The 15,090-nt window shown below is 43.8% G+C and overlaps 1 protein-coding gene across 19 annotated transcripts in view; it reads left to right on the forward strand.

The window, feature by feature from the left end:
* The window catches only part of PTPRF (protein tyrosine phosphatase receptor type F), a 99,100-nt gene extending 97,147 nt beyond the window's left edge, over positions 1-1,953 (forward strand). For all 19 annotated transcript variants that reach the window (XM_074334576.2, XM_019751126.3, XM_019751123.3 and 16 more), the window contains one exon: positions 233-1,953. In XM_074334576.2, coding sequence (XP_074190677.1) covers positions 233-301 — 69 coding nt within the window. In that variant the 3' untranslated portion in view covers positions 302-1,953. The remainder of the gene's footprint in view (positions 1-232) is intronic.
* The last annotated feature ends 13,137 nt before the right edge of the window (positions 1,954-15,090 follow it).

The raw sequence follows: 15,090 nt of genomic DNA on the forward strand, positions 1-15,090 counted from the left end.
GGGGGACAGCAGATGGATGTGGGCAGTTCGGAAGGGAGAGAGAGGAGCCTTTAGAGATTGTTTCAGGTTCTCTCGACACTACCTGGGGCAGGTGCTGGGCACGTGCCAACACCGGCTCCTGGCCAGCAGTGGCTGAGTTCATGGCCTACCGGCTACAGTGTGAGTGCCCTTGGTAGTGTGTTGGGGTACCCGCTGGCACTGCCCTCGCTGACCCAGCCCCCTGTCCCGGCAGGACCAGTACCAGCTGTGCTACCGCGCAGCCCTGGAGTACCTCGGCAGCTTTGACCACTATGCAACGTAACTACCGTCCCCCTCTCCTCCGCTGCCCTGAACTGGGGGCTCCGGAGGGGACCAGCTCCTCTGAGCCATACCGACCATCGTCTAGCCCTCCTGCACGGATGCCGTTGCTGGCAGAGCACAGCCCACTGGGATCACAGCGTTTCAGGAACATTGCCACACCAAACAGAGAGCCCAGAAACGCCCTGGGCGAATGGGTGGGCCGGCAGGTGGGCACCACAGCCGCTCTGTGTCCACCAGGTCCACCCAGAGCCCGCTCCGAGCTCTCTGTTTTGCTGCCGCATTTCTCATGCTTCTTCTCATGGGGTGGGGATGGGGCACAGCCTCCTTTTTATACATTAAGTGGGGTAGACTGAGGGATTCTAGCCTCTTCCCTCTGATTTTCCCTTTTGCAAATTCTTAACTGCAGAATGGGCCACTGTAGGGGTTGGGGTGTAGTTTATTTTCTTTTTTGAGTTCACTTGGATCCTTGTTTTTGTATGACTTTGACTGCTGAAGGACGAACATGCCTTCCTCGTGTGTATGGAGCTGGGGTTGCCAGCCTAAGCGGGGGGGCCTCACTAATCCGCTGCTCTTCCAGCCCTTCAGACAAGATCCTGTTTCAACCAAATGCAGGGAACATTTTTTTTTTTTGTTTAAGTTTTGTTTTGTTTTTCCTTAAGAGCCTTATTTTAGGCCCCACAGACAGTGGTGGGCGGGAGGAGAGAGGAAACACTCAGCCCCAGTCGTCTGTTCCAGTGTGTGTTTAACATTCACAGCCCAGAACCACAGCCGCATCTGGGGGAGCCTGGCAAGGCATTCCTCATCACCATCATGTTTGCAAAGGTTAAAAAAAGCAAAGAAAAAAACAAAAACAAGCAAACAAACAAAAAATCAAAAAAGAAAAAAAAAAAAAAAGAGTCCTATCCTGGCCTCTGCTTCAAACCCCTGAGAGGGGAGGTGGCTCCGTGGGTCCGGGGCTCTCTGGGGAGCTGCCAGGCTGACCTCTGGGCCCGTAGAGCCGTGCTTTTGTGCCCGGCATTGCAGTGTGGCGTGGTGTTGGTAGGCTGTGGGTCTGGCCATGTGGCCAAGGCAGTTGGCACAGGTCAGGGTGTATGCCACACCCTGCACACCTCAGGGCCCAGCAGGGGCACGGCTGGCCCTTCAGGTCCAGGCCAGTGGGCCTGGTAGCACATGTCTGCCCTCAGAAAAGGGGCCAGATGATTTTCCTCCCTGGTTTGCAGCTATTTTCAAAGCCCATGAGAATCGCTCTTTTCCACTCCTTCAAGATGCCCTCATAAACCAATGTGGTAAGACTACTGGACTTCTCTCAATGGTACTATAATCAACCCTTATAATCTCGGCTTGCTGAGGGGCAGGGAGAGGGCCTCTTCCTCTGGGCAGCACTATCTAGATAGGTAAGTGGGGGCGGGGAAGGGTGCATAGCTGTTGTAGCCGAGGGATGAGAAACAGACTTCTCCAGATCTAGCGAGGCTCGGTCAAGATCAACAATCCAGGGTTGGTAATGTTGGATGAAACACTCATTTTTACCTTGTGGATGCTAGTGCTGTAGAGTTCACTGTTGTACACAGTCTGTTTTCTATTTGTTAAGAAAACTACAGCATCATTGCATAATTCTTGATGGTAATAAATTTGAATAATCAGATTTCTTACAAACTGGGCCTCTGTCTCAGCTCTTTCTGGAACCAGAGTCTGGACTGTATAAGCCAATGCCTAGGGGTAAGTTCTGGAGATTTCCTGCTGAGTATTTGTGACAGGATGGGCTCTTGGCATAGTGCCCACTTTCAGAGACATAGTTGCAAACCGCATGTAAAGAGCACCGCACATAGGACCGCTCCCTGGAAGCATACATATCCTTTGCCTCTCCTCGTCCTTAGGATGTTCTAAGGCGCTATGTCAGGGGTCCTGGGACTCCCCCTTCAAGGAGCTACACTCCCCGTCTCCCTTTACCTCCCTCTCTTCCTCCCCTGCTATAAGGAGAGGGATGGCACTGCTGGCAGTGAAGGCTGTAGCAGTAAGGAAATTGGCTAGTGAAGGTTCTTGTGCATACTGGACATGGTGTGGCCTTCCGTCCCCTGGACACATGGCGGTATCTACTTGTTGAGCCCTGTGGCCCCCACTGGTGATCAGACATGTCTTACCAGGTTGTCAAACCATGGAACTTCTGGGGACACAGATGCAGGAGACCCAAGACAAGTGGGGAAGAGAAATACGTGTCGGCAATGGCCAGACTGTAGAGTATCATGATGAGCCGTTGGGCTGTGGGCGCACTGGGGTAGCACTTAACCCTGCAGCGGGGTCAGGGAAGGCTTCCTAGAGGAGGTGATGGAAGCTGGATTCTGAGTGCTTCATAAGGTGAACAGAGGTTACTTTTGAAAGGTAGGATGACAAAATTTCCCATGGAGAGAGCAACTTGTACAAAGACTTGGAAGCATGAAAGAGGCTAACACAGGAGAAGCCACAAGGAGTGCAGCATGACGGGGGTAGTGAGACTTGGGCTAGAAAGGTAGGCTGGAAGCAGTTGAGGGGTTTGAGTTGATAGGAAAGGTATATAAGTGTCCCGGTCAGGTGAAGCCTCTATAGTGGGCCGCCTCCATTGCGGCCCTCACTGTTCTCCAGAGTTGGCATCTGTCCCCTCAGAGGCTGAGTGAACGAGGCCTGGGATCAGAGCCCTTCTTGGTTTCCCCAGCACCTCATTCAGTGCCTGGCATATTTCTGTTTGTTCAGAAAAACAGCACCATCATTGCATTATCCTTGATGGTATTAAATTTGAAGAATGGTTAACTAAATGAAAGAAGGAGCCATTAAACATTTTCAAGGGAGCAAAATATCAGAGTGTCACTTGAACACCAGTGTAAGAACTGCACCAGGCAGGCTGCACACAGGACTTTCTGGACATGACCACTAAGCCTCAGAACAACCCAGCAGAGCAGACCCTCTTCTCTCACAGATGAGGAGACAGGCTTACCTAGATTAACTTGGCAAAGACCACAGGACAGGTAAGTGCCAGAGCTGGGACACACCTGGTTATGTCTGCTCTAGATTCCCTGCCCTTTCCATCACCTGGTGTCAGCCACCCTTCCCTTCACTGTCACTCCACCCCTCACCTCCAAACTCACTTCTCAGGGACCCCCATCACAGTGTGTAGCACCCCATCCACCCTGTTTTCTAATCCGGCATCTTCCTTACCCCTCTTTTCGGCTAATCAAACCCCGCCCATTTGGCTTTCCCTCTTGAACCTGTTCAGTTCTCTGCATTTCTACTGCTCTGTCTCAGGTCACCCTGTCTTATCTGGACTACTGCCATGCCTTCTGCCTAGTCCGCCTGCCCCAGCCTTGCCCCAACCAACCTATTCTCAGCATAACAGCCAAAGTGATTTTTCCTGTTGGCAGACATGACCCTGTCACAGTTGGACCAAATTCCACCGGTTTCTGAGGCTATAGGTCCCCGCCTCATCTTTCATCTTCACCCCTCACCCCGTGCCTCCAGCCATGACACAGTATCCTCTTTAAGTTTTGTGCATGCCTCACCATATCCTCAGCTCCATACCTTACCACAAGCTATTCTGGAACATTCTTTCCTACCTCTCTAGCTGGCTAACTCCTCATTAGGTCTCCACTGAAATATTTCCTTCAGAAGCCATCCTTAATCATCCTTTATGAGTTTAGGTGACCCTGCTATGCAACTAATTTGAAATACATTTTTTTTCATGTAATCCTCACAATAGTGTACAGGGTGGGTCCTATTATGCCCATTTTGTAGATAAGAAAACTTGGTCTCATCCACTCACTTAGCACATACTTAATGGGCATTTGCTATGTGCGAGTCACATCAATGAACAACAGACTTCTGACCTTGGGTATTTATACTCTAGTAGGATGAAACATGATGCATATGAAAAATAAATGTAGTTTTTAGAAAGTGTAAGTGCCATGATTGGGGGTCATTAGAATAGGAGGCATTAGGTACATAGGGAAGGCTTGATTATTAGGGTGGTCATAGGAAGCGTCACTGAAAAGATGAGATTTGTGAAAAGACTTGAAGCTGGTGAGGGATTTTAACTGACCGTCTTTGAGGTGACAGCGCCCAGGCAGAGGGAGCAGGTGGAGCAAAGGCCCTGGGTGGGCATGTGCCTGATGTGTTGAGGCTGGTGTGGCCATACCACCAGGAGCAAGGGGTAAGAGGTTAGGGGGGGTGAGGTCAGAGGGGAAGTGGGGGTCCACTCCCAGGCCTTTGGGAGGACTTGGGCAGAAATCCAGAAGTAGAGAGAAGTGGCCAAATACTGGTTATATCTTGGGAGTCAAACTGAGGATTTGCTTATGTACTGGATGAGAGAAAGTCAAGGTTGACCCCAGAGTTTTGGCCTAAGCAACTGTAAGGATGAAGTTGTCATTTATTGAGATGGGAAAGGCTGATCGTGAGGGCTGAGGCTCCCAACTGGAATGCGGTGGAGTGCCTGGCACTCCTAGGTCTGCCTGACTCCAGGGATTGTCTCACACCACTACCTGCCTATAGCTGGATGTATTGAGAAAAAAATATTTGGAAGGAAACACACCAAGCGTGAAGTTGCGTGATTGCTTTCTTTGTAATTCTCCTAACTTTCTGTGAAGAATTAATAGTACTTTAATTTTTATAAAGACAAACTTTTAAAATTACACAGTTAATTTATGTTTTTAAAAACAACAAAAATCTTTCAAATAGAAGTCGCTGCCCCCCAACTCCATGGAGAAAGTCATAACAATTCAATCTACATCCTTCTGGGCATTTCCTATGAATATACACACACGTATATAAACTTTATTTTTTATATAACTACAATCATATTAACTCATATCTTTGCAAATTGCCCTTTTCATTTAAGTATATTGTGAATTTCCAGTACCTCATTTTTTAGGCTGCTACATACTCTTCTGTCATAGATGTGCCATAATTTCTTAAATGGTTATCAATATAACTTTTTTATTTAAAACAAATGGATGCATGTGATAATAAAAATAGTTCAAACAGTCTTGAAAGACACAAAATAAAGGGTGAGCTTTCCTATCTCCTCTCCTCGACTCCAGTTTCATTCCCAGGAGCTTCTGATTTCAGTTCTTCAGGCAGTGAGCGTCATATCTTCAAACAGGAGGTTGCACCTTTAGTAGGTGCTTGGTACTTGGTGACTCCTCACAATAAAAGGTGTGGGATTTAGTCAATTTATATGATCTCCTACTGCACCTCTTGGTTTTGTTAGATATTTTAATTCTTCTGGAGCTCCCTCATGACTTTAAGCAATATATTTAAACATCTATTTCTTGATTTATCACCGGAGGCAGTATCTATTGATTACTCTCCATAAAGAATGAGAAATTAGCTCACCTTCCTTGATCCCTTCTCCAACTACCATTTTTTTGTTGTTATTTCACATCGTCAAGGTTTCTAATACTTTCTGTTACTGTAAATTTTCATTCTAAAAATTGAAAACCAGTAAACAGCATTTTAATTACATGTTTATGAAAAATCTGTCAAGCATCAGTTTCAAATAAGGCTAATTTTTTCTTCATTGCTTTCATTTCTGGATTGCACTCAACTGCCGCTGTTTCTCGTGCCGCATGTTAGTCCTTTACTTTGGTGGAGTTCTCCCTTGTGAAATTTTTTCACGTAGGATTTCAAACTTTCTGATTCTTGTAAGTCTGAAAATATTTCTCTTACACTTACTCTCAGTTTTAATTTTGCCTGGTATGGTGTCTATAAAAAAAAAAAATTTCCCCAGAAACTGTTAAAGATACTCTATCTGGTTCTGTATTAACCCGTTGTTGAAGGAGGAGGCTTTGCTAATGGGTTTTTTTATCTAATTACCCTGATGTTTGCCCTGTTGCCACTTTGATTTTTTTATTTGTAGACTCAGAGCTTAAAACCTGTCCAGGTTTCTCTTGAGAAAAACAACCCTTGACTCAGGCATCTTGGGCTGTGGTTTTCTCAGCTCTGATTTCTCCATCAATCTGGTTCCATGTGCTTACTATCTTTTGAGATTCTTATTTTTAAAAATATTTTACTGTATGGTTAATGTGAGTGTCTAAATTGTTTTTTTTCCTCCAAATTACTTAGATCACCCTCCTCCTTGTATTGATTTGTAATGCCTCCTTTTTACCACAGTAGTTATTATAAATACAGAATATACTTCCGGGCCTCCAGTCTATTTCATTCATCTGCCTGTCTTATCTAAGCCAGAACTACTCACTTAATTTTTGTGGCTTTGTTTTGTTACCTGACACAGCTAGTCCCCACATCATTGTGTTTTTCATTTTTCAAAATTAGTGCTAGTCCCCTGTTTTTCTTCCAGATGGACATTAGATTATTTTTGGAAAATTCTCCTCCTTCAATTTTGGTTACAGATGTTATTAGACCTCGATGAAATTGACAATAACATAAGAATGTGTGTTAACATAAAGAAAAGGTGGTTGGAATCTAAAGGAAGTCTTGGGATCAAAATAAGCTGTGCTCATCCAGCCCAGTGGAAGGGAGGGCACACAGCCTGACATGTGCAGCCACCCAAGTTTCTAGAATGAGGGCTGTAATGCAACGAGGATGCTAAGCAAGCACAGCCACTCAGCACCTGCAGTGATGACAGCCTGGAAGTTTAAACCCATCATGGTCTTCTACAGCACTTGGCCCATCTCCTTTAACTCTTTCCCCTTTAGAACTCAGCCTTATCTAAATACGTGCCTGAAGCATCCCCACACAACATTTGTAGCTAGCAAAGAGTTAACTCCCTGACAGATAAAATTTCTTTCAAGTCAGTAAGCACAAAAGTAAACACCCTAATAGAAAAATGGGCATGGACACAAATAGGCAATTTACAAAAGGAGATAGACAAATTCCATGAAAATATGGAAGATACTCAGCCTCACTACTAGTCAAAGAAATGCACATTGAAAAAAATGATCAGGTACTATTGTTTATCAAATGGGCAAAAGTTATGTGTTGATATTGGTGTGGGGAATTGGGCACTCGTACTGCTAGAAAGGATCTGTGTTGGTTCTACCTTTTTGGAGGAAAAATTGCAATATCTATTAATATATATGTTTCACCTTTGACCCAGTGATATACCTTTAGGAATTTATATACAGGAAATGATCAGACAAATGTTTTTAAAATCTATAGGCAAAGATTCACTGCAGCATCATTCATAATACTGAAAAGTTGGAAACAACCCAAAATATACACACACTCATATATCATCTACAGCCTTGCTCAAGTTAATCTGGAAACCATCACTATTTGCATCAACTGGAAGCATTTTGGAAACAATAGCAGGCCTTACCCCAGACCTACTGGATCAGAATTTGTATTTTGTCAGTTCTTTAGGGCATTTGTATGAGCATTAAAAGTAGAGAAGCGCTGGCAAGGATATATACCAAAATGTCCACAATGATTTTCTAGGTGGTGATGCTCCCTGTTTTAAATGCATTTTCTAGTTTGCTACCTCTCACGTGCACTTTGTTCATACGAACGTGCCAGTGGTAGAACAGCAGCCATGCCATGGTTGCACATGCCTGAGCACCTTCCTGGTGCACCTCATTCAAAACCAAGTCCTTCCTCCCCCATGCTCAACCAGACAGCCTCCCTTCCAGCTGTGTTTTTGGTCCAGTAACTATAGCACTGCGCTGAAATTATTCTTGCTTCTTCGGCTGTTCATATACTAAAATGTGGGGGGCGGGGGGAATACCAAAGAAATTATACAGGCTGCAGTGCAGAAATGAAATGCAAATTGGCATTCTGGTCTGATTCTTCTGTCTCCTCCACTGGACTGAATTTCTTGAAGACAAGGGCCATGGCTTACCTCCCAGCCTAGTCTGGTCCAAAGTAGGGACTCAATAAATGTTTGCTAAATGGATCAAAGAGGAGGTGTTTGACCTGGCCCAAGAAGTAAATCTGTCAGGAGGAATTATGGCTAGGGCTGCCAGAACACTCAGTCCTCAGATACTCTACTCCCATCTCCTCTAAGGAGGCCCTGCCTTTTGCTTCCACCCTGACTGAGCACACACCCGTCAGCTCAGAGGGACTTGCTGTCCTCCAATCACCTCAATTAAAAAGGGCCTGTGTCCACCACACCAAACCACTATCTCCCTGATGAGCTGCTTTTTCTCCCCGTTCCCCACAACAGTGATAGGAATGGTTCAAGTGGAGACTTACCAAGCAACAATATTTTAAAACTCAGGGTCATCCAGGACCTAGACTGGACTTTGAACTGGGGGTGGGAAGGGTGCAGATTTTAAACCCAAAACAGGTGCTCCTCAATCTACCCCCCCCCCAAAAAAAAAAAGAAAAACCTTGTGTCCCAGACTGCTTTCCAGGGATGACCCTTTCCAGCCTCCTCTCTGGCATATTTTCAGGGCATTCTCTGCAGTTACTCCCATCTGAGTTCCTATAAATTTAAATCCAACAAACATGTTATACGCCTATTATATGCTAAATAATACCTGCTAGCATTACTAAGCACTTAAACGTGACACTCATTCTTCTTGCATTGTTAAAATTTAGTTCCCCCAACAGCCCTGAATAGTACCTTGCATTTGTAGCTGAAGACTAAGATTCAGAGAGGTCAAACAACTCACCTGAAGTCACACAGCTAGTAAAGGAGCAGAACCTAGATTTCAACCTGGATCTGTATGACTCGAGTCTGAATGCTTAACTACTATACAAACTGCAATTCATATGGCTTCATTTATCCATTCTTTCCACAAACAATATTCCAGGAATGTTTATTGAGTACTTGCTATGAACCAGACATTGTACAGGGCAATGGGATTCAGTAGTGGAAAACAAAAGTCCTTTCCCTTACAGGCTTAGTCTGTGGGAAACACATTAGCCACAGAAATCCTACACATATATATGTAATCAGAAACTCATAGATGCTCTGCAGGAAAAGTGCCTAATGCAGTGAGGGTAGCATAAGACAGCAGGACCTCCACTAGCTTGGAAGTTAGGCTTCTGCAAGGAAGTGGTCTTGAGTAAACCCTCAGAGGCCGGAGAGAACATAGCTCTTTTTAGAAAAACAGAACGAAGGCCAGCATGGCTGGAGCCCAGAGAGCAAAGGAAGAATGGGGCAGGATGGGGTGGAGAGTGGGCAGGGGCCTGGTAGACCAGCTCAAGGACTTAGGACACACAGTGAGGGCACAGGAAGCTTTTGAAGTGTTTTCAAAACAGCAGTGAATTCCGATTTGCTTTTCAGAAAGCTCGTTCTGGCTGCTGTTTGGAGATCAGATTGGTGGGACAATGGTTACGGCAGTCTAGGGAAAAGGTGCTGTGGCTTGGAGGGGGCTGGTCGTGCTGGGGAGGTAAGAAGAATAGAATTCAGGATATAGTTTTGAAAGGCCAACAGGCTTGGAGGTGGGCTGCAAGAGAGAAGAATCAAGAATGACTGGACCCCTGGATGAATACTGGTGCCTTCCCTGAGATGGGGTACACTGAGGGAGGAGCTGACTGACCTAGGGGAGAACCAAGAGTTTGCTTTTGTTGAGTTTGAGGTGCGTATAATTGTCCAAGTGGAGAGACAGAGTTGTCTTCATCTCTGTGCCGAGTCGGCACAAAATACGTGCTAATTTTAAAATCCTTAAAAGAATGCAGAGCTTGAGTCAAGTCTGGAAGAATGGAGGGCATTTCACCTTGAGATGAAGATATTTTGGTGGCTGAGATCAAAGCAAAACAAAAACCCAACAGAACAACAAACCCAATAGGAAGCTAAGGAGAAAGGACTGAATGTCATATAAAAGTGGCCCATGGGGCACGGGTCGCTGCTGACCAAGGCTTTTTGTGCCTTTGTCTGTTACACTGAGCCATCCTCCCCAGAGTGGGAGAAGAAATCAGAGCTAGAAAGAAACACTATGTTTGTGTTAAACAGAGGAATCTAAGGTGCATTTGTGGGTACGTGTGTCTGCCTCTAAGCATTTTTATAATTGTATTTTTGTATTTCGTAGGCTAGAAGGCTCTGGTCTTTCCAGCTGACCTTGTCTGCAAGACTGAATTAAGGCTGACTTCTCGTTCTATTTACATGGACTGACCTGGCTGCAGAAGCCTCCCCAGGGAACCAGGCTGAGCAGGTCAGGCTGTCAATATGTTCCTGGTGCTGAAAGATCGGGGGTTCTTTTCTGGGCAGCTCATGTCAGGCCCTTGGCCCAGAGCCTCCCAAAGTTCCAGAGAAAAAACTGTGTGTCTGCAGCTCGTGCCCCCAGGCAAGGGTTGGAGTGTGACTCAGAGGTGAAGGCCAAAGGCATCATTACTGTACAAACACAATCCTTCCTGTTCCTTTACTCATTCAGTTCATCATTAATTTATTCAACAAATATCCTCAGGTTCAGTGTTCATTTCAACTTACTTAACCTCCTTGCATCCCAGTTTCCTCAGCTATAAAATGGAGACAGTAATGATGCCTTCTTCAAAAGTTTATTGTGAGGATGAAGTTAAGGAATATCATTCGTTCATGCAACAAATATTTTATGAGCTCATACAAAGAGCTAGGGTTGTCCTAAGTAGTGAGGATAGTAGTGAACAAAACACAGCGCCCTGGCTTCATGGTGAAGGCATTCTAATGGGGAGAGTTAAACAATAGAAAAATAAGGTATATAGTGGTGGTCAGGGGAGGCTTCACTGAGGAGACGACATGTCAGCAAGGCTCTGAAGGAGGTGGGGGAGCAAGCCATTCAGACATGGGGGAATAGGGAACTGGAGGGCTGGGGGAGGGCGGTTCTACGGGGATGGGGATGGGGGAAGATTATAGGCCATTATAAGGACTTGGCTTCTATCCAGAATGAGATGGAAGTCATTTAATGGTTTTAAGAGGAGTAACATGATCTGGCTTCTAGTATTAAAGAATCACTCTGCTGTGTTGAGGAGATTGCAGGGGCCAAGGGCAAAAGCAGGGAGAATTATCCTGATCAGGCTACAGATGAAAAAAATACCAAAGAAATTATCCAGGCTTGGACCAGGGTGGTGTGGGTGGAGGTGGAGAGAGTTGCTGGATTCTGGATATATGTTGGAAGCACAGCAGAACTATGGAAATGTTAACACCAATGCACCCAAGGCACAATTCATAAAAGAGAGAAACTGATAAGTTGGACTTCAACAAAATTGAAAACTCTTGCACTTCAAAAGACACTATTAAAATGAAAAGACAATCCACAGAATGAGAGAAAATATTTACAAAGCCTACATCTGATAAAGGACTTGTATGCAGACTATATAAAGGACTCTTACAATTCAATATTAAGACAAACAACCAAATTAAAAAGTTGACAAAAGATTTGAATAGATATTTCACCAAAGAAGATATATGAATGGCTAATAAGCATATAAAAAGATATTTGACATCATTAATCATTAGGGAAAATGCAAATTAAAACCCCAGTGAGATACTTCACACCTACTAGAATGGCTATAATCAGAAAGACAGACAATAACAAATGTTGGCAAAGATATAGAGAAAAGGGAACTTGAATACATTGCTGGTGGGAAGTAAAATGGTATAGCCACTTTGAAAACCAGTTTGGCAGTTTCTTAAAAAGATAAACATAAATTACTGTACAATACAAATTCCACTTTTAATTATCTACCCAAGAGAAATGAAAACATAGGTTAACACAAAGACTTGCACGTAAATGTTGATAGACGCCCCATTCATAACAGGCGAGAAGTGGAAACAACCCAAATGTCAATCAATACTACAATGGGATACTATCCAACATTAAAAAGAAATGAAATACCAATGTATGCTACAACATGGATGAATCTGAAAAAAATTATGCTAAGTGAAAAAAGCCAGACACGAAAGAGTACTTTTTTTAAAATTTTTTATTGGGGAATATTGGGAAACAGTGTGTTTTTCCAGGACCCATCAGCTCTATGTCAAGTCATTGTTTTCAATCTAGTTGTGGAGGGTGCAGCTCACGATTCCATGTGGGAATCAAATCGGCAACCTTGGTGTTATGAGCACCGCGCTCTAACCACTGAGCAACTGGCCTCCCAAGAGTACTTACTGTATAGCTCTATTTATATGAAATGTCCAGAAAAGGCATATCTATATAGATAGTATTATAGATGAATGGTTGCCTGGGGCTGGGAATGGGAACAGAGAGTGATTGTAACTGGGTACGAGGGATCTTATTGAGGTGGCAGATTTTATTGAGGTGATGGAAATGTTCTAAAACTGGATTGGGTGATGGTTGCACAACTTCGTAAACTTATTAAAAATCATTACATTCTACCCTTAAAATGGGCAGATTTTATGGTATGTAAATTATACCTCAATAAAATTGTTTTTATAGAAAGAAAAATGTTAATGACAACGCAAACAAGTTTTGTGTATATAAAGCATTCAGCATAGTGTTTGGAACGTAGTAAGAGCTCAGTCAGTGTAGTTAACTTTTAAAGCTAACAATATTGCCACTATTATTACTGATGTAATGCTCACTATGTACTAGGCATTGTGCTGGGTGCTGAATAAAGTGAAGCTCCAGGGAAGACTCCTTGAGCTAGGGGCGTGGCATGAATTTTATGCCATGACAGCGTTTTACCTCCAAATCCTACTACCATTGCTAGCAAGTCACTCTAAAAGTTCTTCTCTCCTGTTTTCTTTCCTTCATAGCAAGCACAACTTTTGTGATTTTATTTATTTGCTCGAGCATTTGTTTCATGTCTGTCTCTCTCACTAGATGGTAAACACCATGAGGGCAGGGAAAGGACTGTTCCATTCACTACTGACAGGTGACAGGTTCTGGGAGACTTCTTGCTGGGTCTGGTAGGAGGAACAGGTGCTGCTGACACGGTCCCTTTTTTCCTCATCTCCATGAATGTGGACAGGATGTCTCAAGCTGCAGCAATCACCCTACAACCATGAGGTGCACATGTGAGGGCCAAACCCAGGTTGTGAAGTATGATGGAGAAAGATGGAAGGAGCCCATCTTTGGTGCCTTTGTTGAACACTGAGCCAACGTCCATAAAGGCTCCCCTTCAGACTTATTACATGAGAAAAATAATTTTATGTTTGTTTAAGCCATTATTGCTAGGGTCCTATTTCTGGCAATGGAACACCTATTATAAATGAGACTACCAGTAAGGCTGATATGATACTCTTGAGAGATTTCTGTCTAGTGGAGGAAGATGGACATGTAAACAAACATGCACTTGTAAGACACTGACTTTGTGGAACTTTGTACAGGGTGAGGTAATGGATCCATGAGGGAGTCCCTGGTTGCATACTGGTTTCTGGCTTAGGAGGTTGGGTGGATGGCTGCTCCACTGAGATAGGAAACCTAGGGGGTGGAGTTCATTTGTGGGGCAGAGATTAGTTCTTTATTGGGCATGTGGGTTTTAGGTACTTGTAGGACACCCAAAGGGGAGGGATCCAGACTTAGGAGGATATATGGATCTGAATTCAGGGGAGGAGATTGTGCTGGAGTATATAATGGGTGTCATCAATGTGCACATATGAGGGAAGCCTCAGAGTGAAAGTGTATTGAACTCTTGTTTCAGGGTTTATACTAAGTGCTTTGTATCATTACCATCATTATCATCATCTGTCTGTGCATCTAACATTTACTAAGCACCTACTACACGCCAATTCAACTTCAGAGTGCTTTACATGCATTATCTCATTCAATTCTCACAACCAGAAAGGAAAGTACTATTCCCGCTTTAGTTATTAGATAACTGATGATTGGAGAAGTTAAGTAACTTGCCCTAGGTCATACTGCTAGTGAGTTGTGAAACCAGAAATACTTAAGGCGAGTTTGTAGAATGAGAGAAGAGGACAAAGAACACACAGTAATGAGGACATTAACATGAATTTCTTTAAAAAAAAAATTAAAATTAAAAAATATTAATTTTGTAATTTAATTTTAAAAATTAAAGTATTAAACACATCAAATGTTATGCACAACTTATATGCTCAAATAATTTTTATAATGTGAACACACCAGTGTAATACTCACCACCCAGATTAAGACATAGGACATTACCAACACCCCAGAAGAATTATTTATGCCACCCTGGCCCCCCATCATTCCCTATCCCCCACCCAAAGGTAACCACAACTGACTTTTCACCAGAGATTAGTTTTGCTTTGAATACCAACATTTAAGGAGTGGGAAAGAAAAGATGAGCTTAAAAAGGTGACTGAGAAACTGGTCAGAGAGAGGTTCCACCTATCATGTGCACACACCAATTGAGAGCCAGTGATACAAAGTAGCAGCAGTCTTGGGAAATCCTCTTTGGCAGCAGTACGAAATGTAACAAGATCAAATTCATGGAGTAGTTGGTAGTGACAGCAGTACTACTAACTGTATCCATATTCAGGACAGTGGAATTGGTGAGGCGAGCTGCAATATCTTGTGCTTGGTCCCAGCAGCAAGGACAGTGGTGGATGAATTCTGTGGCATGATTTGGGGTGACTTTCCTCATTATGTATCCTCCAAGTTGGATTCTTCAGACTCAGCAATTTTGTGAGCTACTGAACATAATCCATTACCCGGTCAAGAAGAAAAACTTTATAATTGTGAGACTATTGGTTGCCTAACCAAGGGTCATTCCCACGTCTTTTTTTTGAAACAGAACTCTGCTTTTTGGGGGGAGGAGGAGGAAGCATGTGCCCAGCCCCAGGAGACATATCGTGATTGGTCCATGGCAATACCATTGTGTGTACTACCATCCTTTTTTCCAACATATATTAACTCTCATCTAGATAACAATCTGCAAGGCTAGCATTGTCTTTTCCATTTTACTGATGGGAAATCCCAGGTTCAGAGGAGCACTGGTTTG

The sequence above is a fragment of the Rhinolophus sinicus genome, chromosome 14, assembly GCF_057876585.1.
Source record: "Rhinolophus sinicus isolate RSI-liver-muscle chromosome 14, RSI-T2T, whole genome shotgun sequence".
In the NCBI taxonomy this organism is placed as follows: domain Eukaryota; kingdom Metazoa; phylum Chordata; class Mammalia; order Chiroptera; family Rhinolophidae; genus Rhinolophus; species Rhinolophus sinicus.